This window comes from Nuphar pumila, chromosome 7 (genome assembly GCF_984573655.1).
Source record: "Nuphar pumila chromosome 7, dmNupPumi1.hap1.1, whole genome shotgun sequence".
NCBI lineage: Eukaryota > Viridiplantae > Streptophyta > Magnoliopsida > Nymphaeales > Nymphaeaceae > Nuphar > Nuphar pumila.
In genome coordinates this window covers 97,141,833-97,166,467 of record NC_143255.1, presented here as the reverse complement: position 1 = coordinate 97,166,467, position 24,635 = coordinate 97,141,833, and the positions used below count along the sequence as shown (strand labels likewise).

At 37.2% G+C, this 24,635-nt stretch overlaps 2 protein-coding genes across 2 annotated transcripts in view; one reads left to right on the top strand and one right to left on the bottom strand.

Annotated features, from left to right (window-relative positions):
- Positions 1–21,849, bottom strand: part of LOC149832566 (uncharacterized) — a 46,454-nt gene extending 24,605 nt beyond the window's left edge. The window contains exons 1-4 of the mRNA XM_090014583.1: positions 21,276–21,849; positions 21,051–21,130; positions 15,334–15,518; positions 3,508–4,444 (exon numbers count right to left, since the gene is read on the bottom strand). Coding sequence (XP_089870709.1) covers positions 3,508–4,444; positions 15,334–15,518; positions 21,051–21,130; positions 21,276–21,685 — 1,612 coding nt within the window. The 5' untranslated portion in view covers positions 21,686–21,849. The remainder of the gene's footprint in view (positions 1–3,507; positions 4,445–15,333; positions 15,519–21,050; positions 21,131–21,275) is intronic.
- LOC149832567 (uncharacterized) lies at positions 10,878–14,618 on the top strand. Its single transcript, XM_090011807.1, has 3 exons — positions 10,878–10,882; positions 12,753–14,363; positions 14,461–14,618. The coding sequence occupies exons 1-3, from the start codon at positions 10,878–10,880 to the stop codon at positions 14,603–14,605; spliced, it is 1,761 nt and encodes a 586-aa protein (XP_089867933.1). The 3' UTR covers positions 14,606–14,618.
- Positions 21,850–24,635: the final 2,786 nt, after the last annotated feature.

Below are 24,635 nucleotides of genomic sequence, written 5' to 3'. Positions count from 1 at the left end.
GGTGCGGGTGCGGGTGCGGGTGCGGGTGCGACACGGGTGCGGCGCAATTTTAAAAATTTTGGACACGGGGACTCGGCTATATATATATATATATATATATATATATATATATATATATATATATATATATATATATATATATATATATATATATATATCCAGTGTGTGCATATGTCTATATAAATTTTGGACTCGGCTCGTGACTCTTCCAAGTTGTCTCAGATCCTGAACTAACTGAGTTAAAATAGTAGTATAACTGTGTTAGAACCAAACTAGGCTGAGTTTATCATTGACTCAGCCGAGTCTTAGCTACCATGGGAATAAAACATCATCAAGGTATTAATTAAAAGCATTAACTAAAAGCATGTTCTGGTAAATGCATTAAATATCTTTTGCTAAAATTCATAACATTAATTAAAAGCATTAAAAGCTTTTAATTTTTCAAAGCTAGATTTGAAAAAGAGAGAGAGAGAGAGAGAGATCTCGGTGGATGAGAAAGTGTTGCTACTCGTGGATGAGAATTTATTAGCTTTTATAAGAGAGAGAACTTGGTGGATGAAAAGTGTTGGTACTCGTGGATGAGAATTTATTAGCTTTTAAGATTGAGAGAGAGAATTAAATGATAATATTTAAGAATAATTTTTTTTCTGGGCCTAATGTTTAAGACTCATGTTATATATATATATATATATATATATATATATATATATATATATATATATATTTTTTTTTTTTAAAAAAATATATAAAAAGATCTTTTTTTTTATTTTTTTGTACTAAAAATGGACATTTTTGGACTCGGTCAACGTTGACCGAGTCCAAAATTAAGACGGAGTCGGCCTGGACTCGTTGACCGAGTCCGACTCGGCGTTGACCGAGTCCAGGCCGTGTCCGAGGCCGCACCCGTGTCCGCACCCGTGTCGGGGCGTGTCGACTCGGGTGCGGCACCTCCCTAGCCGAGTCCGTGTGACATAGATTGCCGCAATGTGAGTGAAATTTTTTTGAGGAAGACCATCACCATACCATATGTTACATCTGAGTATCAAATAGCGGACTTCTTCACTAAGGCGCTTTCGTCACCTCGATTTCATTTTCTTCTTGACAAAGTTTTGGTGATCACATCATAAGTTTGAGAGGGGTGTTAAAATGTAATATATATATATATATATATATATATATATATATATATATATTCGGTCTTGTAATTTGGGTATTTGACTAAAGATATTTTGGTCATTTTGTATATGTAATAGGGATAATAGGGATCAACAGTTTTGGGGTTTCTTTTTATTTTTTATATTTGTAAATTCCCCAAATAGCTAGGGGCGCTATAGTCAATATGATCATACAGCTGTTGGGCTCCCAACGTCTATATTGGAAGCTCCCCAATGAACCCTCTTGTGTATAAAAGGGGTTGGTAGCCTCTTCTTTGTCTAATGCTTTCTTAAGCATATTTGAAATAATATTTATTTTTATACTTGGTGTTCGGTTTATGTATTTGGCCTCTTGTGGCTTTGGTGTATTTGGCCCATATGTGGCATTTGTATTTGTGTGTGCACATTTGTAGCCTCTTTGAGGCATTGTTGTAGTGCACAATGATTACATGGATAATCAATATATGATAAAGTTCAAAAATCCAGTGACTATGAAAGAAAGATTACCTACAACTTGAACAAGCCTGTACATGTCTTGCTTATTACCCGAACCAGAAATCCTGATTCTCACAAACGAACCAACAACTCTGTCCGGAAATTTCTCCAGATCATCAAGCAAATCCTCCACCAAGTTCCGTTTCAAGTAAATTAAGCTTATGTTGTGCACATCCACTGCGGCATAATCGTTTAGAATCTTTAGATTAGTCTGCGGTATACTCTCCTCAGTCTTTTTCTTAGTTTTACGTTTCTTATCTGACCCTGTCTTAGCCATTGCATTTCCCTCAAGGTCAACTTGTGCAGTCTCATCATCTACATTTCTTCCATGGATTTCATTCACTGGCACTTGAGAAGAAATCTAAAGCAGGGATTGCTATTCTTCTCCTTTATGTTGATGATATGATCATTACAGGTGAAGACAAACAGGGAGTAAAGTATATTAAATGTATTCTTAAAAAATATTTTGAAATGACTGATCTTGGATTTCTTAGATTTTTTATAAGAATTGAAGTTGTTTACTCTCAGAGGGGATATTTGCTTACTCAAACCAAGTTCACTAATAACATCATTGACAAGGTCAGGCATTACTGAAGAAAAAATGGTGGACACACCTGAAGTTATTAATGGCAAGATAAAGATTGATGATAGGATAACTCTTGATGATTCTACTTTGTATCGCCAAATGATTGGCGCCTTGACTTATTTAATTATTACTAGGCCTGAAATTGCGCATGCAGTTTATACTGCTAGCCAATTCCAACATTCTCTCATCAGAGTTCACATGAATGATGTAATAAGAATTGTTAGATATGTACAAACCTTTACCTCTAGAGGTATTTTGTTATCCTCATCTTCCTCTCTTGAATTGATTGCTTATTCTGACTCAGATTGGAGAGGGGATCCAAATTATCGACGTTCAACTACTAGCTTTTGTGTTTTTTTAGGTGATTCACTAGCGTCGTAGAGGTGCAAAAAATAACAAAAAGTACCACTATCATCCACGGAGGTTGGGTACCGTGCAATGACCACTACAACATGAGATCGTTTGATTGTGAAGATTACTTGATGACATGCTCCAGGCTGTTTTGTGATAATAAGAGTGCAATATACATAATTAACAACCATACATTTCATGAAAGAACCAAATATACAGAAATTGATTGCCGCAATGTGAGTGAAATTTTTTTGAGGAAGACCATCACCATACCATATGTTACATCTGAGTATCAAATAGCGGACTTCTTCACTAAGGCGCTTTCGTCACCTCGATTTCATTTTCTTCTTGACAAAGTTTTGGTGATCACATCATAAGTTTGAGAGGGGTGTTAAAATGTTATATATATATATATATATATATATATATATATATATATATATATATATATATTCGGTCTTGTAATTTGGGTATTTGACTAAAGATATTTTGGTCATTTTGTATATGTAATAGGGATAATAGGGATCAACAGTTTTGGGGTTTCTTTTTATTTTTTATATTTGTAAATTCCCCAAATAGCTAGGGGCGCTATAGTCAATATGATCATACAGCTGTTGGGCTCCCAACGTCTATATTGGAAGCTCCCCAATGAACCCTCTTGTGTATAAAAGGGGTTGGTAGCCTCTTCTTTGTCTAATGCTTTCTTAAGCATATTTGAAATAATATTTATTTTTATACTTGGTGTTCGGTTTATGTATTTGGCCTCTTGTGGCTTTGGTGTATTTGGCCCATATGTGGCATTTGTATTTGTGTGTGCACATTTGTAGCCTCTTTGAGGCATTGTTGTAGTGCACAATGATTACATGGATAATCAATATATGATAAAGTTCAAAAATCCAGTGACTATGAAAGAAAGATTACCTACAACTTGAACAAGCCTGTACATGTCTTGCTTATTACCCGAACCAGAAATCCTGATTCTCACAAACGAACCAACAACTCTGTCCGGAAATTTCTCCAGATCATCAAGCAAATCCTCCACCAAGTTCCGTTTCAAGTAAATTAAGCTTATGTTGTGCACATCCACTGCGGCATAATCGTTTAGAATCTTTAGATTAGTCTGCGGTATACTCTCCTCAGTCTTTTTCTTAGTTTTACGTTTCTTATCTGACCCTGTCTTAGCCATTGCATTTCCCTCAAGGTCAACTTGTGCAGTCTCATCATCTACATTTCTTCCATGGATTTCATTCACTGGCACTTGAGAAGAGGTCTCCTTTATAAGAATGTGAGACTCGATAAGTTTTAACATTTCCAAATGCCCAACACGAGCCTTCCCAAAAAGATTTTGGAGTGTTGCATCACAAATTATCTGACTCTTCTTACGAGGGTCACGAAGCTTATATTTAGTTACATAATCCATTAAGAGAGACTGAACATCGAACACAGATAAGATTGATTTACCACCCTTCATGTGTTCAACAAAATCCAACAGCTCCTTTGAAGCCCATTCTTTGGTGTCATTTGGTTCAGAAGCGCCTTCCCTGGGTATATCCTGTGGTATGCTTGGAGTGACCTCATCCACAGCATTGATCCTCCACTTTTTTGTTTGCCTCTTAGGTGCTGATTTGGCCTTTTCTTGGTGCCCTGAAGACTTATCAGAACCATAAATCAGATCATTGTTAGCATTGTATAACTCATCAGATGAAGACACAGTACGGGGAGGAGCTTCTGATCCCTTCCATGGATTGCTGGCATGAGTAATCTCTTCCGGAGTCAGTGATAGTTTTCGCTTGACATCTGACCAGTACTCTTTAAATAAATACTCCCAGCTACTTTTATCATCAAAATCTACTTCAGGCTGTAAAAGTATATGACAACATCAATAAGATAATGAACCAATATAAATGTGTGCATGTCCAATTATGATGATATCAAACGAGAGAAACAACCCGCATGGTATCAAGTGTGCACCCTGACAAATCAAATAAGCTTTCTTCGCTAACTCATGAAGCACACTTTTGGCCTTCTCTTTTCTTTCATTAAAAAAAAGATCTTCAAGGAATTAGTTATCATAAAATCAAAGTGAATATTAAATATCATATTATCAAAGTGAAACTGTGATAGATCCATAAACATACACAGGAAAAATAAAACCAAAACTGGACAGAAAATAAACATGGTTAAGAATGTCTTTTGGCAACTCCTGTCACAATATAATGTCTGGCAAAGTTTCCATCATAATATGTATCTGAACAATGAATACCAATACAATGATAAGGTGAAATCAGCTTGAGTAAGATGCATGCATATATGGGAATTGATTTACATACAACATTGATAGCATAAGTTCAAAGCAAAAGGGCATTCAAATGGTTCACTGGAGTGATAGATCAACCAATATCAATACAAAGTAGGTTACCAGATTATCTTGCTACAACTAATGTAACTGGGATGCTGTCTTCACTATTCTAAGTGTTTATCCATTTAGCTACCAGGCTATAACCCAAACTCCTGTAGAAACACAGGCCTAAGAGATGAATGATATACTCTTACAAATACTCCTGATAAAGACACATAACCAGCAACCTTTTAGTTTTACATGTAATATGATTTTCAATCAACAAACATCATGCACTCAAACAACAAAGATCTAATAGGTGTAAGATATTCAATTATTCCAATACTGGACAAGATATATTGGCTTATCATATCAACCCACACTTCTATCAGAATTTGTTGTCCAACACATCCCACGTTGAACCAAGTTGATTTTGTGGGTCTATGAGACCCAACCATTTCCTACCTATCTAATTTCATAGCTTCAAAGACCCTATGATGGATTTTCACTTCATAAAATGATTTTTCAAATTTACTGAAAATTTTCACAAATAGGACCAATAACCCAGTACCCATTTTTTTCTTATGCCTTTAATTTATTCATGCCTTCGACCAAAACATATTTTTCTAAAATTTCACCGTACAGATGTGATTTAGATGTTTCGTTTTATAGAAACAGACTCTTGGATCAGCCAATAAGGATCTTTTAAGGCTTGAATATCAATGGCTCAAAATGTTCATAAATATTCAAGCATACAAAATCACAATTCTTAATCCGATGAGAAGGGTACGTCACAAACTCCTTCATCTTGGAGATGCTCAGATCATTCTTTTTCTTTCTCAGGAATTAGGCTTGATGACATCGGTCCTAAAAGGTCGTTAGATGATAGCAGAAATCAAATATCTTTTAGGGTTTGTCGGTAGGTTCATCGCACTCGCCTTCATCTCGACGGTGATCTGAACTTTCCCTGGAAGGATCCTTCACAAACTCCTTCATCTTGGAGATGATCCAAATCTTCTTTGGCCCTAGAGATCTACCTCACATATTCGTCTTCATCTTGACGACAATTGAGAGATCCCTTTTGCGGATATTTGATTGCAGCTCAAATGATTGAGGAGATATGGATTGGGTAGGTCCTTTTTACTGCCCAGGATATTTCCACTGTCTTACTGCCGAAGAATAATCTTTAAGAATGTGCCATAGCTGTTCATACTAGTTTACATATTTTCATAAAGTGGGGATCAAAAACAGGTTCATGATATTCTTAAAGAAAAAGGTTCATTTATAGCATTGATATCTACTCAAGGAGCAGTGCTTAAGGCAATAATAAATACAGAAGGTTAATAGAATAGTGATAATTAAAACACCACAAATGGAATACAAAGACAATTTTAAATGCTGGTTATCCAGCTGCAGACAACCCCATGAGACATACTTTTGCACCTCTATAAAATGCAGTCAAGGAAGGATCTCGGTTTATTCAATCATCAAGAGCTCCCAAGCACACAAATTCTCTATAGATGGACAATGGAAGGCTTGTTATTCAACAGTTACACATTTCTTACCCTATCTTGTCACCCTAAACTATAAGCTAACATCCGACGCCCACCACTCTTTATAGGGTTTTCTAACATGCCAAACATTCATCCAAGCACTTTTTTCTTGTGGCTCTTTCCCAATTATTATTCATATTTGAATGGTCATCTAATAGTGCAAATACACCGGCAACTTCCATTATGTTCCATTCCGCAAAGAAGTGTCCACAGTATTAGTAAGATAACACGTACCATTATGGAGTTAATTTAACAAGGTTCACTGTCATTCAAACAATATTCTCATAGATCATGTTGTAAACTGTGCAAGGGCCCCTATTGCAGTAGGTGCGATCATTTGAACTAAAACGAATGTTCCAAAGCTCAGAGAGGGTTAAATCAGATCATGAATTAAGCAAAGCCATTCAGATTGGACCAGAAAAATCAGTCGTCACAAAAATTAGCTGAACTGAGAAGACATTAAGGCTTAAAAGAATTTGAGAAATGGTAAATTAAAACTATAAAAGACAACAAAGCAAAGAATTAGAAATTACATACATAAGAATAAAATAAACATTTACACTAATGATAACAAAATAAACCAATAGCCTATGTTTGTTTAAATGTAAAACTCTGTTGCAAAGAACCAAAAAAATGTAGAACATGGACATATTGAGAAGAGAAAGAGAGAGAAGAGAGAAGAGGGAAACACTAGATGTACATGGTTCAGCCTTTGGCCTACATCCATGGGTGAAGGAGGAGCAAGAAATCCATTATCAACAATAGAAGAGTACAACCATGGAGACAAAAATCTCAAGAAAACCTTAAATTCCAATATACCCAAAACACATCTTAGCCTCTATAAAAGAGGCGGCTCTCTTAAAAGGGAAAAAAAGGAAAACCCTAATTGGCTCCTATGTTGTCAAAAGCGCTAGGCGGGGCTAGTCGGTGGACCTTCGAAAAGGCCTAGGCAGGGCCTAGGCAGGCAAAAAAAATTAAGAACAAACAACGTAGAAAAAGATAAACTACACAATATTGAGATAAATAAAGCATGTATGAAGCATAACAATTAATATTAAAGGGTCAAAACATAAGAGTGAATGACATTAAACATCGAACAAACAATTAATATTACTTGAGTTTGCATCTTCCATTGTTCTAATTAAACATTTCAAAATAAACAATTATTAATCAATAAAGTACATAAACAAAACATACACAATATATATAACACTATATAAACAATACATATATAACAGTATGTATAAACTGTTCAGTATATAAACAATACATATATATATATACTGTTCAGTACATATATGTATATATATATACTGAACCGACTAGGTAGCTCACCTAGTCGAGCTGGGTGGCACCCAGCGCCTAGGCGGGCACCTAGGCGCGCCTTTGACAACATAGATCGGCTCATGTATAAAGATTACAAGTTCTCTGCTACCACGACAAACCTCAATGAAATTTCCCCTTCCAAGTTTCTCCAATCAGATAAGGTCATGAAACAAAGCAGGCTAAGAATTCAAGACACACATAAATAACATACCCTACTTCAGTAATAAACTTTTCCTTTAAAAATGAAAAGGCATTAACCAACATCAATCCTATTACCTGCTTCTCTTGTGCTTATGGAATGATCATAATGAGGATTAGCACAAGTCTTCCATCAATTAAAATCCAAGTTATCCTTCATTTATCTACTTCTCAAGCGTTTATGGAATGAACATAATGAAGATTAGCATAACTTTTCTATGAATTAGAATCCAATGTTGTCCTCTTAAACATATCAATCAATCCAATGTAGTTCTAGCCCCCAAAGAGAGTAAGGCTTTGAACATTTCAAAGTTTAGGCTCATCTCACAATGGATATCAGACCCATTCACTCAATAGACAACATTTATTTTTTTTTATATTAAAAGTCAAACTTGAAGAAGCTTTGGATAAGGAGAATAGGATCATAGGACATGTTTGCTTTGCATGTTCCGTGGAATATGGGAGAGTGGAGGTGCCATCACTCTGCCCCTTCCTTGAATTTGAACTTCAAAATGCAGAGAAAGAGAGAGAGAGAGAGAGAGAGAGAGTCTTCTCGAAAAAATGGGAGAATGAATGCTTTTCATTGTTGCCAGGCTGATTTCAAGACATTTAATGAAGAGAGCCTCTCTAAAAAAAACTGTCAAAAGGCTCAAAGACAAAAAAGCCTTCTTCTAAATCATAGTCACAAATATTGGTCTCATGAAAATATAGGTTTTTAAATAAATTTCAGAAAAATCTCAGCACCTAAAAAATGAAAACATATATAAGAAATAGTAGAAATGAGTAAGTAAAGAATATTTTAGATAAATAAATTTGTTGTAGAAATATAAATAAAAGTTAAAAATAAATAAAATAAAATATAAAATAAAGAAGAAAACATATTTAAAATGTAGAAAAGTTATAAAAAGTAAAAGTGACTGAAAATATCATGATATTACCATGATAATATGTGAGAAATTGAATTTTGAAAATGTGTTTTACCTTTTAAATCTTTTTAAAGCCAATATTTTCAAAATACTGCCTATATCTGTGACAATTTTCTAAATACTGACATGGAAGAAGGCTTCTTACAGGTAATAGAGCATCCATTACATGCAAATAATTTTCTGGTGGACATGCTTTTCCCCCACAAGGATGGAAACTAGGTTTCAAAGTGATAATGGTGAAGGGTAACAAGTAATAGCCTTTAAGCATAAAGGAGAAACGGCTGAAGTGAGTATCCATAAGCGTAGTTATAACTGCAATGCTGGGTAAACTTAATCTATCAAAAACTACGAGTTCACAAACACTGATCAAGTGAATTTTGATAGGCAGATATGTAACACCAGATGTGCAATAAGGTGAAAGTATTGGACTCCGCTGAGGACACACTGTTATGGTTAAGATAGATAATGGTGATGACATCCAATCCTAGCTTGACAAGGGCTAGTGAAAAACCTTCCCTTTCCTCTTCCTCTGTTTTCTTTTCTAAATTGACAGGAAGACATTAATCAAAAAGAAATAAAAAAATTTGCTAATACCTGTACAACTACCTAAATTCTTTTCTTAAAAGAGACAAGCTTTATTAAAGAGCAGGAGAGTCAGCAAGCAACATGTGCCGTGGTGTATGTTGTTTGCTAATGATATTGTTTTGATTGATGAGTCTAGAGCTGAGGTTAATGCTAAGTTAGAATTATGGAGAAAGACATTGGAAGCAAGAGGTTTTACGTTGAGTAAGAGTAAGACAGAATATATGGAATGTTGGTTTAGTAAGCAACGCAGTAGTGATGAGAGTGTAGTGAAGCTTGGCGAGCAAGAAATATCGGTGGATGACTATTTCAAATATTTGGGATCTATCATTCAAAAAGGATGGAGAAATTGATGGAGATGTAAACCATAGGATAAAGGTTTGGTGGATGAAATGGAAAAGTGCAACTGGAGTGTTGTGCGATCGTAGAATGCCATTGCGGTTGAAGGGAAAGTTTTATAGAACGACAATTAGGCCCGCTTTACTATATGGTACGGAATGTTGGGCTGCCAAGAAACATCAAATTCAAAAAATGAGTGTAGCTGAGATGTGTATGCTTAGATAGATGTGTGGAAATACAATAAAAGATAAGATTCGGAACGAGAAGATACGTAAGAAGGTAGGCGTTGCACCCATTGAAAATAAGATGAGAGAGAATCGTTTACGGTGGTTTGGACATATTCGGCGAAGACCTAATGATGCTCCAGTTAGAAGGATGGAGAAATGGGAAAATATATTAGTTAAAATAGGTCGGGGTAGGCCTAGAAAGACATGGAGATGATAGGAAAGGATATGAATGCTTTGAACCTCACCGAGGACATGGCATTGGATAGAAATGATCGGAGGAGAAGGATTCATGTGGAGGACCCAGAATAATTTTCTTTTTTGGTTCATATTGCCGACCCCCATTGTTTTGGGATGAAGGCGTAGTAGTAGTAGTAGTAGTAGTAGTAGTAGTAGTAGTAGTTGTTGTTGTTGTAGAGTCAGCAAGAAGGAAGAGAAGCCCTAGGTGATGTTACCAAAATGTGCAGTCACACCAAGCCCATATCTCTTTAGCTCATATCCATAAGCCACTTGGATCCCTGAATGAACCAAACTTTGACCAGAGTAAAGGTCTTAAGAAATTCTTTCACTGCTTTTCCCCCATATGTACCACGCACAGTCACAAATGTTGGTCTCAGGCAATAATATAGGTTTAGTTGATAAATCTGAGGGAAAACTCCGCACTTAAAATAAAATTAAAAATAGAAATAACAGAATATAAGAGAATAGCATGTCTAGATAATAAAATACAATATAGTTTTATGAATTTACAGTGATATTAACACAATATTTTCAAAATATCACCCATATATGTGAGTATGGTACCATGAGGTATGCTATTTCCATGTAACTGCTCAGTTCTTACCTTTTGTCTGCATCCAAGAAGCACTAAATCTATCTTATCAAGTCAACAACCAGGACCAGGGCAAGGTTTCTATCAATGGTTTGTAGCTAGACTACACCAGAAAGGTCCCAACACACCACCTGGCTTTATTTGAACCTCTCTCTCTCTCACACACACATTCATACATACACACATACAAATTCATATTCATACATATATATACACATACATGCATGCATACATATATACATACATACAAACACAAATATATGTGTGTTTGTATCTTCCAACAGAACAAGATCTAATACACTCAAGAATCAATCATCAGGCAGAACAAGACATTGAAAAAGTCTTATGCTGTCATCAATCATCAATGAAAATGTCTACACTATATGAATTCATCCCTTCAGTGAAAGTTGTTGACTAAACAACTAAGTCACAGGGACTCGGCAAAACAGGTGCCGCACCCGCATCGATGCAATGTGACACGGGTGCGTGTGCGGGTGCGGCACCGGGTGCGGTCAACACGACCCTGGGTGCGGTCAACGCACCCAGGGTCATTTTTGTCCACTGTTTTGGCGTTAAAAAAAAATCCCCCATGAAAAGGAGGACTAGAGCAAAAAAAAAATATTGCCCTAATCTCTCCTCTCCTCTCCCCCCGAGCTCGAGCTCTCTCGTATCGACGCCCCAGCTCCACCTCCCAAGCTCCTCCTCTCCTTTCGCAGGTATGTACCCTCTCTCACTCTCTTCTTGTGTCGGCAGGGGAGGGGCCGAGCCCCCCCCCCCCCCTCGCTCCCTCTGTTTTCAACAGGTCAGGGGTCGAGCCCCCCACCCCTCTCACTCTCTTGTTGGGTCGGCAAGGGAGGGGTCGAGCACCCCCTTCCCTTCTCGCTCTCTTGTTGGGTCGACGGGGAAGGGGCCAAGCCCCCCCCCCCCCTCTCTCGGTCTCTTGTTGGGTCGGCAGTGGAGGGGTTGAGCCCCCCCTGCTCCCTATGTTGCCCCTCCCCCCTCTGGCTCTCTTTTTGGGTCGACAGGGGAGGGGCTCGCCCCCCCCCCCCCTCTCGCTCTCTTGTTGGGTCGACAGGGGAGGGGCTGAGCACCCCCTGCTCCCTCTGTTTTCGGTAGGGAAGGGGTTGAGCCCCTCCCTGTTTTTGGCAGGGGAGGGGCCGCGCCCCCCACCCTACTCCCTTTGATTTCAGGGGAGGGGCCAACCCCCCCCCCCCCCTCTCGCTCTCTTGTTGGGTCGGTAGGGTAGGGGCTGAGCCCCCCCCCCCCCCTTGCTCCCCCTGTTTTCGGCAGGGGAGGGGTCGAGCCCCCCTTGCTCTCGCTCTCTTGTTGGGTTGGCAGGGGAGGGGCTGAGCCCCCCCTTCTCCCTGTGTTTTCGACTGGGGGAGGGGGTCGAGTACAATTGATTTGAAAATTTTAATGTATTTTTTGTGTGTGTTTTCAGGATAAAAATGACGGATAAAGGGAAAGAACTTGCGTCATCCTCATCCCAACATGTGATTCTGCTGCTAGTTTTGCTGATAGTTGCAGTGGGATTGATGATATGGGGCCACTATGGGTACATGTAGATAAACTTGCAAAAACTGGAGAAGGAGGTGGTGGAAACAAGAGATTTTGATGCAAGCTCTGCGAAAGAGATTTTGTTGGGTCTTACACAAGAGTGAAGGCTCATTTGTTGAAGATACCAGGACATGGCATTTCAGCTTGCAGAAAAGTTGATGAGGCAATGCGAAGACAATACAAGAAAATACAAGAAAATACAAGAAGAATATGAGAAGAGAAAGGCAATGGCCGATTCTTCTGCAGTCAGTGTGTCATTTGCAAGCCACCAAAAAGATGCTGAAAAAAAAGAAAAGTCAATGTAGGAGGTAGAGGAACGATACAAGCAGCATTCAATACATATGGAAGAGAAGAATTTGATAGAAAAGTTAAGAAGTATTTTTATTCTGGTTCACTCTCATTTAATGCGGCTAGAAATCCTTATTGGAAGGATTTAGTAACATCCTTGGCAAATTGTAATTTGAGTGGTTATGTGCCTCCAAGTTCAGAAAAAATACGAACCACACTTCTTGCAGAAGAGAGGGCAAATGTGGAGAGGTTGCTAGAGATTAAAAAATATTTATGGAAGCAAAATGGAGTTTCTATTGTGTCTGATGGATGGACAGATATTCAAAGGCATCCATTAATCAATTTCATTGTTTGTTCGCTTAGTGGCCCAATATTCTTGAAAGCAGTTGATGCATCTGGGGAATATAAAAATGCAGAGTATTTGAAGGGATTGTTTATAGAAGTGATAAAAGAAGTGGGTGATCAGAAAGTGGTACAAATCATTACAGACAATGCTCCAGTTTGTAAAAGTGCAGCGTTGAGTTTGGAGAGTGAGTACCCTCATATTTTTTGGACTCCCTGTGTAGCACAGGGCTTAAATCTAGCCTTAAAGAGCATCTGCAACCCCAAAGAAGAAGAAAATTCACAAGCATATGTTTTATATTCATGGATTAAAGATTTAGAAAGAAATGTCAAAAACATTAAGAATTTTGTTGTTAACCACCATCATGCTAATGCTATATTTAATAAGCATCCTGATTTGAAATTGTTGAAGGTCGCTGAAACACGTTTTGCGTCCATCATTGTGATGATGAAGATCATTAAAAGAGTGAATAATGTTTTGATTAACATGGTGACTGATGAAAATTGGACATTCTATCGTGCTGACAAGGCTCAAGAAATTAAAAAATTCATTCTTGATGATGAGTTTTGGGACAGAGTGGTATACTTCCTTCAATTTACGCAACCTATTTGGGAAATGTTAAGAGAAGTTGATAAGGATGAGCCCATACTTTACAAAGTTTATGAAATGTGGGATAATATGATTGAAAAAATACAAACTATAGTTTTCAAGCATGAAGAAAAAAATCTTGCATTGGATGATTCAGATTTTTTTAATCATATTCATTCAATTTTAGTCAGAAGATGGGATAAGAGCAACATTCCTTTACATTGCATGGCACATTCTCTTAATCCAAAATACTATGCAAATAAGTGGTGGGCTGGTGGTATTGGTCGTGCCCCTCCAAATTTAGACCCAGAGCTATCAAGACATAGAAATATGTGTATGACAAGACTTTTTCCAGAAGCATATCTTCTACATCAAGTCACACAAGAGTTTGAAAATTTTTCATTTTCGAGATTATATGGACCGGCATTATTCGCGAGAGAACAAGATAATATAGATCCTATCACATGGTGGTCAACATTTGGATCAGAAACACCTCTTCTCCAACGTCTTGCATTAAGATTGCTATCGCAACCTGCTAGTTCATCTTGTTGTGAAAGAAATTGGAGCACATATTCTCAAATCCACAACATGAAGAGAAACAAACTCACCAGCAAGCGTGCAGAGGATTTAGTATATGTTCATTCAAATCTTCGATTACTTTCGCGAAGCAATGATGAATACAGGTACTAATTTGCTCTCTTAGTTATTTGATTATTTCTTAGTTTTCATTTAAATATACTTGTATTTATTTATCATTTTCAAATTGGGTTTATAACGCAGACAAGGAACATCCAAATTTTGGGATGTAAACCCAGAAGAGTGTGACTTCGAGGGAGAACATGATTTCAACATAACAAACATGGATTTAGCTGAGCCCAGTATTCCTTCTAATGATGCATTTGATGATGATGAAGAAAATTATTAACATTCATTACTTCATCAGGATATACTTTGGTATGTAATTTAGTTCTTTTATACTTTACTTATTTGATTGATATTTAGGTCGATTTATGTAATTGCTTTACTTATTTGATTGATAATTTGATATTTAGGTTGATATACTGCATGCATGATGAATCATATTATGACAATGTTAATTGTTAAATGTTAAACTGTTAAAACTTCAAAATTATATATATATATATATAATTTTTTTTTACATTTTTGCCCCTGCCGCACCCCCGCACCCGGGTTTTTTGGAAGTGTCGCATCCCCGCACCCGCACCCGCACCCATGTGACATAGCTAAACAACTGATTAATAAAACTTGAAAAACAAAGGAAAGTCCATATTAGTATAATATCACCAGATCCAAGAAAGGAATATGATAAGAGAACATGCTCACATGTGCAAATATTCAGAAAAGAGAACAAGTTGTTGTTACGTTATCATATTCTACATGATTTACACCACAAAAAGTAATGATAGCCACATCATAACAGCAAGAACACACCAGTTCCTTGCTTGCATGCTCACCTTCATTGAATATAACCATTCTCATGCAATTAATGCAAGGATATGATAAGAGAAGATGCCCACTACAGATATAATATTCAGAAAAAGACACATTATTGTTGCATTATTACATCATATATGATTTAGACAAGGAAAAAAAAAAGTAATGCCAGCCACATCAATGTTAGCAAGAACATACTCGCTCCTTGCTTGTGTCCATATCTTCTATGAGTACAACAAATCTCATGCAATTAACGCAAAGACCTTTGTTTGACTGTACACAAAAGAAATCAGCTTCTTTAATGCATCCTTTGCAGAGAGAATATGTACAAGTGCAGCACAAGAAATGGGCTGCCTTCTCGCAAATGCTACACAGATGCCAACCTGCATCAGATGGAATCACAATCAATATCAGTTAATGCCTACAAATGATGCACAGCAGATATAACACTCTGGAAACCCAAATAAGGAAAGGGCATTCCACAAAACAGAGCCCTAAAAGGACCATACAGTGCTGATCTAATGGTGACAAATGCAATCATACTCTGGCAACTTTACGTAAGGCAGTTTGGTTTTTGAGGGGTGAAAGTGAAAAAGTTAACAGATAAGTCACCCTTACTGCAAATCTACAGAACCGTACATGAGATTTTCACCTCATACGGATCCTCATTCAATTCTTTTGAAGGAATTACATCATTTTCCTCGTTCGAGAATCTTCGATGAAAAGGTTATGCCGTTGTTCCAGAGGGGTGTCTGCTGGTTTTGCAGCAAGAAGACCTGTCATATTTGAGTTGGAACATGGCATACTTGCACTGGGACAGGATGAAACCTTCTTTGGAACTCGCCATTGCCATACTATGGTTTAAATGAGCCTACGGATTCGAACCCTCAGTAAACAAAAGCCTACATAGTATTTTCCAATGCTATGTCTTAAACCACTCGGACATCTCTCCTACATAGCCTTATTAATTATGACCCAAAAACCAAGTGAATAACGAGTCACCCATATTATTTATTGAGTACAGGTACGACCGGTCCATTATCTTATCAAACTTTTCATCAAAGAACGATCTTCCTTCGAGTTTCAAGGGATAAAAAATAAAAATGTATTCATCCTTGTCAAGACGACACTCCCATCTTATTGATATTTCATTTCTACCGGGTTAAACCAATGAGTTGGAATGAATCAACCAATGGATTCTATACTATACTAATTACATAGGAATTACAGAATTCCATTCCAGTTTAGTTTACTTTCAGATTTTTCAACAACAAGCCCTCCCATGAGCTACGGGTCTATTACAAATTGATTAATCATCTCATGGATTTTCATCCTATAATCTTATGTGTCTATACCCTATGCACACAAAATGGATAGTTATCCTTACCCCATTTTTATCATGGAATGCTTATTCGATTTTCATTCAAAAAAAAATTTACAGACTATTTATATTGTAGAATTATAGAAAATAATGAAATCAAATTTCTATTATTTCCTTATCTTTGTCATATTTATTTATTATTTATTATAACTAAACTAATTATAAAATTAGAACTATAATTATTCTATACTATATATTACAAATTATTATTCAATTTCAATATAATCAATATACACACGAACGAAAAAAGAAGAAACAAAGTCTATTTTGAATCTTCAGCGTAGTTTGTACTCGTGGATTCTTTAGAATAGTTTCATAATCAAGTTAAAGAGATGTACCTAGGGAGGATCAACTTTGAAGTATGCCCAACTAAGTACATAGTAATACCCCTCCTTAGTATTTCAAGATCTATTGAATTTGAAAATGACAAAGATTTAACTGCTAACCAAACAAATTCATCATCTAGGGGAGAGAGAGAATATTCACCATATATCAAAGTTGATGCAGAAGTAGCCTGGGCCCTGGAGTAAACAACATTCAATTTGTAAAAACTACAAAAGAAACTGTATAGCATATAATGCCTTCTTTTTTGGTCTTTCATATTAAGAGCATCTACCTTCATTCTTACCTAAATATAAGGGATTAAAAAAATGGGTTCAACGTTCTCGAGTATCCACTACCTCATTCATAAAGACAACCATGCCTGTGCAATACTTAAATGGCCCCGGGTGTGACATCATGGATTGGCCATGATAGTCTGTATTCTGTGTGTGTGTGTGTGTTACATGTTTCCTTGTATTTCTCATTCTTTATTTTATGTTTATCGAGTCATTTCTCATCACCATCATTAGATATACCAAGATCCACCACTAGGTAAAATCATAGTCACAAATCTCCTTCCTGGGATTTTTTCAGCAAGTGAAAATGTCGAGATAAATAGAAATTCAACTTTTGGTTTTTCTCAGAAAAATATCAGAAAAATCTTGGTAAATAAAAAATATAGAAATTACTGAAAGCTTATAAAATATTGAAAGTTATAAAGAACTCTTACAAATACAGCAAAATTATAATTTGTTTGCTCATTTTCAAGAAATGATGAAGATACCTCCCATGGTCGAAAGTAGTTGGTAGAGAATGGAGACAAACATAAGTCTTTTTTTAACACATCTAGTATTGGGACAAAGTGTAGCCCCATATCGATTGGGGGAAGGGAGAGTGGCCCCATGGTGGGCTATAAAATAGTGTTCTACCCATCTTTTCTCCCCCATATTTGAAACAGTACCTTCTATTGGGTACTGTTAAAATAAAAAAGGAGGGTTGTTGAGTCTCTTTGACCAAAAAGCCCTTCCATCTTTTTGAAAGGTGCTCTCTTTTTTGACAACCGTGAAAGTTGGTGGTCATTTTATCTTAAAGACAAAATCGCCTTTTAAGTTAAAATGGTTGATTGGTTGGTATGTATTTATTGTATTTTTATAAAAGACAGGGATAAAATCACGAAAATTTAAATATAGTGATAAATTGAATTCATCACATTTGAAACATTTATTTCTTGGTTTAGGAATTTTTTTGATTTTTTTGCAAGAAATTCAAAACATCGCCGAATTTTGTGACTATGGGAAAATAGTATTACCTTTTCTCGTTTAAAGGTGATTACTTCACACCGCAGACACCTGGATTAGTTAAAGGTAATTTCTCAGCAAGGGTATCTCTCAGAGAGATTTTCAAAAGTTGATAAATCTCGAGAATATCTTGGTAGTTTAAAAAACTAAAAATATATATATAACAACAAAAAAGCTAAGAAAATAATAAGTTTTGCATAATTTTTCTTCCAAAAATATAAAGAAACAAGTTTTAAAGTATAAAAAAAACAGGAAATGCAAGCTTGAAATAAATAAAAAAGAGTTTTTCCCAAAAATACCGTGATAATATAGCGATATTTTGTCTTCTGGCAATATTTTGAAAATATTGTGAGATATTACCTTTAATATTGGCTACATTAAAATATCGGTATTTCTCACGATAATTTTAAAATATCACCGATATTGGTGACAATGAAGATACACACACAAACACAGATACATATATGCACAGGCACAGCACTGCAGTATTGCACGTCCCCGAGCATGACCCCCCCCCCCCCCCCATTTCTCTCTGTCCATTTCCCGATATCCCCCCAACTTCTCTCTATTCACTCTCTTCATTATGGCTTTACAATTATTTTCTCTCTCCCTCTGCCGATGTGTTTCCAACCTTCACTCTTTATCTCACCCCTTTTCACATGTCCCCAACCATATCTCCCCTCATCTTTCTCCCTTTCTTCATTTATCATGTGCTTTCTTTTCTTCTTCCAGGTAAAAATGGATCAAACTTCCTCAAAACAAAAAATAGATAAAACTTGGTCAGATCTTCCTATCACTTTCTTATCAAATAAAATCTAAAATAGGAATTGTTTAAGCATCTTGATTAGAATTAAAATCATATATTTTAGATTTTCTTCAATTCAAATTTGTATATTTTGTTGGATTCATATTCATAACAGAAGGCACGCATCTTTTCTCCATCTTTTACATGTAAACTCCTTGCTTCGAACAAATTTAAAATGGCCCATATGAAAAAAAATGATCTAGGTTTGATTCAATTTCTTCAAATTTAAGGCATATTCAGTTTTTTGATGTGAAACTCCTCTATAAGTATTTTCAAGTAGGTTTAGGCCTAGAACCACATGGACTTGCCTCAATTGCCTCTTACATTTTCCCATGCATTGCATGGGTTCTAAACCGCACACACATGCACACACACACTAAATACACATCATATTCACATGTGTTGTCCCAAAAGACTAAACCAATTCAACAGGTCATTAATGAGGAACCTTCCATATCAGTCTTGCAGTAATATCAGCTGGGATTTTCCACAAAAAAAATTGAAAAATCAATGGTTTCTCTTAAGAAATCTCAAAAATTCTTTTAAAATGAATAACCATAATTAACTAAAATTACAAAAAAACATCAGAATAATTTAATTTCTTAAAAAGATTGCAATGGCATCACAATATTAACATGACATTTTCCTTTTAGAGTTTCTCCATTTAGCATCCCGGTGTAGACTCCCAATTTGCTTGGTCATATCATCTTTCCAGATTATAGTGTTGAATTATTAGTATTAACATTAATTAAAGACTCTAAAAGCATGCATAAAAGTAAGTCTTAAAGCATTGTGGAAAAAACATATTCTGCTTGCTCAAAGAAGTCCAGGTCTCTCGATCTAGTAAATAGTGATGAACCATGAGGTTCTTTAATGTCACTATGACACCTTTCACTAAATCTTTCTTCCTAGGCATTGACATTTAAACCCAATCAATCTGCTGCCTCCATCAACTTATGGACAGCATAAATATCTCCAGGGAAACAAAAAAAGGAAAAATCAACATCCCCAATATCAATTTAAGGATGAATAAGGTTCATGCAATAAAGTCGGATCTTGTGTCTAGAAACCACAAAGATAACATGATGAGAATACAGCCAGCAAAAAAATTTGTGAGTTTTTTGCCTTCCAAGGAAATTCTTTAGGCACCACTCCTTGATCACCACTTGTGCATGGTAGGAAGTTGAGTTTCACACATAAGCATACACTCCTTATGTATCACACTCTCTCCCTTTTCACTGGTCCATCAGTTAGAGAATGCTAATCTCCACAACAAACACATGGGTCATGTAATAAGCACCATTACCCAGACTCAAGCATAAATAATATGAAATCATGCAAATGCCGCCAACATGCACTCAAAGTGATTAGTGGCAATCTATGTAGCATGAATAGGGAATAGAGCCAGCTTGTGGAGATTTCTGATATCCAATTAGAATAGAAATAGCCATATACAAGTACATGTACCAGTCATCCACTCTTAAAATAGGTGGCAATGTTCACAACGAAATGCTGCCTATAAAGGCTTGTTTTGAAAAGTTATTGTTTCCATTGTACCCTCTCAACAAGTCACCATGCTAGCACCAACCAACACTACACACAATTCACCATGTTAGCACCAACCAACCAACACTATACACAAATCAGCAATTCACCATGCTAGTACCAACCAACGTTACACACAAATCTAAATTAAAACAGAAAAAAAAAGAAGGCAGATGGCACTTAGGCCTGTGAGCTTCCTGTCAAGTTGATTGATTCAAACAAAAATCCAATAAACAACCAAATTATCATTGCTGGTCAAGAAACACTAAAACCCCATGTTAATAGTTAAAAGTCTGTTCCTCTCTTACTGAATTCAGTTGAAAAGAAGTTTACAAAAATGAAAATAAAAATCAGGATAGAAATAGCAATTCCAATTCCGACAAAACAGAGACTCTACAGCCGTTCTCTTTATCAAAAACAAACAAGCAATTGACAAAAGCAGAAGAATAAATAAAAGGTTCACCGCCCTAATCATGCAGAAGAAGAATTAAAATGCAGAATACCATATCAAAAATTCCTGTTCACAACATAAACATGCCGAGAGAGAGAGAGAGATAGGACTAACCGCAGTTCCAGCGGCCCTTCTTTCGAAAGAAGGCCTCGTCGCGATTAACACACGTTGGGTGGTACGCCTTCGGGCAGAACCTAAAGCAGCAAAGAAGCAAAAGAAAGAAAACAAGCCAAACAAGCAAACAATCGGAGAAAAATAAGAGAAAGAAAACATGCCAAAACAATTGGAGAGAAAAGAAAGGCATGCCTGTCCTAATAGGGGAAAGAGAAGGAGGAGTACCTTCGGTCACAAAGCACAAGGTTTCCGCCATCGAAACAAATGAAGCACACGTCTTCCTCCTCGTTCTTCTTCGCTTTGGCCTTAGGCTGAAGCCTCGCCCCTTTCCTCCCCCTCTTCCGTTTCCCGCTCCCGCTCCCGCTCCGGCTCGACTCCGGGACTCTACCATCCTCCACCACCTCCACCACCTCAACCGCATCGGCGACGGCCATTTCCACATCCAGCGGTGCATCGTCCACGGCCGCGTCCCCAACTTCGCGAACAGGCGACGGAACGAGCTCCTCCAAGTCCACGCCTTCGAAAGGCCGGAAACCTGAATCCAGGAAGCCATTCTCATCCTCCGCCGGCTCCGGAGGCGGCAAAACGTCGAATTCCAAAGGGCGGTAGACGTCGACGGCAGCTTCTTCGTCCATGGCGTGTTTCTCCCTCACACCGCCGTCGGAATCGCCGGATTTCCCCCTAAGAAACGGCCGGCAGACGAAGAGAAGGGCATCCGGTTTTCTTAGGGTTTCTTCCTCTTCTTCTTCTCCTTGGGGTTTCAGTTAGCTAACCTGCCTTCTTTCCTTGAGAACTCACCGTCCACTCCTGTGGCAAGAGAAAAAGGTAGCGTTTAAGAGTGGAGAGGGCTGTTCCTCTTCATACGCCCTTCTTCTCTTTGTCCTATTATCCGGAAATTGCAAGCTTTCTTCCGAAATGATCCTGGATATTTGGGATATCGTAAAATTTCGAGGAAATATCAGTCGAAAAATATCGAAACGACTTTCCATGCGGATGTGTGCTCACGGATCCGGAAATTGGAAAGGTTGACTTTTAAGGGGGGTGTTTGCTCGAGCATGGGAAAGAGAAAACCGTTTCTCATGGGAAACAAGGGAGATTAAAATAATATGAAAGGTCTTTCTTGCGAAACGGTCTCTAGTAGCGTTAGTTTCATGTGAGAAGGAGAGTGAAAATAATCACGTGTTTGTTTCATGTGGGAAATGTAAGTGAGAATCTCATAGATGCAATGTTAATGGGTCAGACTTGGTTTGGATCTAATTATCAAGGGGCATTTATTTTGTGCCTTTTTTTTTATGAAAGAGACCCTCCTTAAGAAATAGTGTTCCTTCTTTTTGACAAAGGGTGAAACAAACATGCCTACGAAAAACATATGATGTCCCATGGAATAAATGCAAACAAAAATAGCTTTCCATACCTCCCCCTGCCGTGAAGCACTTTTCCTTCAAACTGTACCTTTCTAAGAAAATAGGTTTTCCTTGAGTGGGAATAAGACTTCCTGGGGGGACAAGCAAGGTAGATAAAGATTTTGACGGGTCGGATTCAGGTCGGAACTAGGCATTACCAAGTCTGAGTTAATAGGATTCGAAGTCGGTGACAAAAATTTAAACTGAATCCAGATCCGACTATCTTTAAAACCCAATATTTTACACTTAATCTCATTTGGGTTTTAGTCGGATTCAGTTTTTAATCAGAGGGTCAGGTTTTAATGCAAAACTGACTATCAAACATGAATCCGATTTTTAATCGGATCTGAATTTAGATACCAAATCTTAGTAATCGGATTAGAGTCTGATGTTGGGTTACATACAACCCGTTGACTTCTCCGAGAGGTTTTGACTGCTTGGGTGTGGGTCTTACTGCATACTGTCAATCCCAGATTCCCCACCACCTTATAAATAAATAAAACAGAGGAAATGGACTTCCTATGTGAAGGCTAGTTTTATTAGTTTTTGTTAGTGGGTTAAACAGTTGGATCTTGGATCATGCTAGATATATGAAGAGTAAGGACATGAGCAGGTCGGATCTAGGCAATATGGGGTCCGACCATGTCAGATTTGAGTTTGGAACCAGATTAGATCAGCTAAAACCAAATCCAGATCTGACTAACTTCAAATCTGACGAATACATGTATTTAGATTCTATTATTACTCAGGCTCTCATGCAAAATTCAATATGGTGTCCAGATCTGATTATTAATTGAATCCTACTTTACCTACTGGATCCATCTAATCGGATTTAAATTAATTGGTTATCGGATAATCTCCAACCTGTTGACATCCCTAATAAAGAGATTGGTCCTAGTAGGCTTGTTTGACCCCAACCAGCATGTGCAATGAAGTGATTATGAAACAAACTGTATCAAATCATCTTGTTAAGCTTAATAATTCATACCCCAAATGGGTTTGCCGTAGTGGGATGGGGCCTAGTCCATTAGAAAGGCAGTCTAGGTTCAAATCCCATGGGCATCACCCTTTGAGTAAGCCAAAATGGGGAGACTCTTCTTGGAGGGCAAGGGGTAAGGCCATGGAGTTTTACGTCGTCAGGACAATGACCGTAAGTATAAGCAGAGCCAACACAGCTAGGTCTCTTGAGACTGTTTTTCCGTATAAATATAAATTGATAATAATAATAATTATAATCCATGCTTGGTTATGGTTAGATGGATTTTGAACATTTACACTGTAAGATATCAAAATGAAGTAGATCTGATCTAATGTGTTTCACTAATATGCTTAAGAAAGTGATAAGTGTTTTTTTTTTATGACAAAGGAAAACCGCCGAGAACTGGGTGACTTATTGGGCCAGACTCTCTGCTAGGTAAAACTCTGGGTTGCAGATACAACCATCTAGCCCTTCGTGCCCCCAACTGCGATCAGCCTCATGCGCCAGCGGGTTTTGATCCTAAGCCTTCAGCTTGACACAGGACCCCGCTGATCACATGGGTAACTACCATGGTAGTTTTCGCTTTTTATGATTCTGTTATTGATGATGAATCATAAATTTGATAATTAGTGGTTGAGTATGCAAATGTGTAGAAGGGATAGAATTTGTGATATTTTGTGCATTGCAATCATTATGAAACTATCGGAAGATAAAATAATTTACTTATAAGTTATAACAACGTGAATAGTTGTATTAAAAGATAATATTGGTGCCTTTACACCAATATTTTTTCTCTATTACAGGTAAATTCGACACCCAACCCTTGGGTAGTAAAAGTGAAACCTAAGAATCGCCCTTAGTCGCTATGAAGACATTTCTAACACTTTAATGCAGACGCACATTTGAACAAGTAGAACTGATTCCACCTCGTTGACATGTTGAAAAAATAACTACTCACAATCATCCAATCAAGGTTCAAATGATTATGAAGCTAAACTAATCATTGAGTTCGACTACAAGTCAAAGCCATATTTGTCTTAACCAACTAAATCAATATTCAATTTATTCGCCACACAATAATTATTTACTTTTAAAATGTCAATAACATATATTTATCACAAACCTAAATTGATATATATACCCATAAAAACCATGATCTGAACTTCAAACTTCAAACGATGTGCCCCAAAGGGGGGTGGCGTA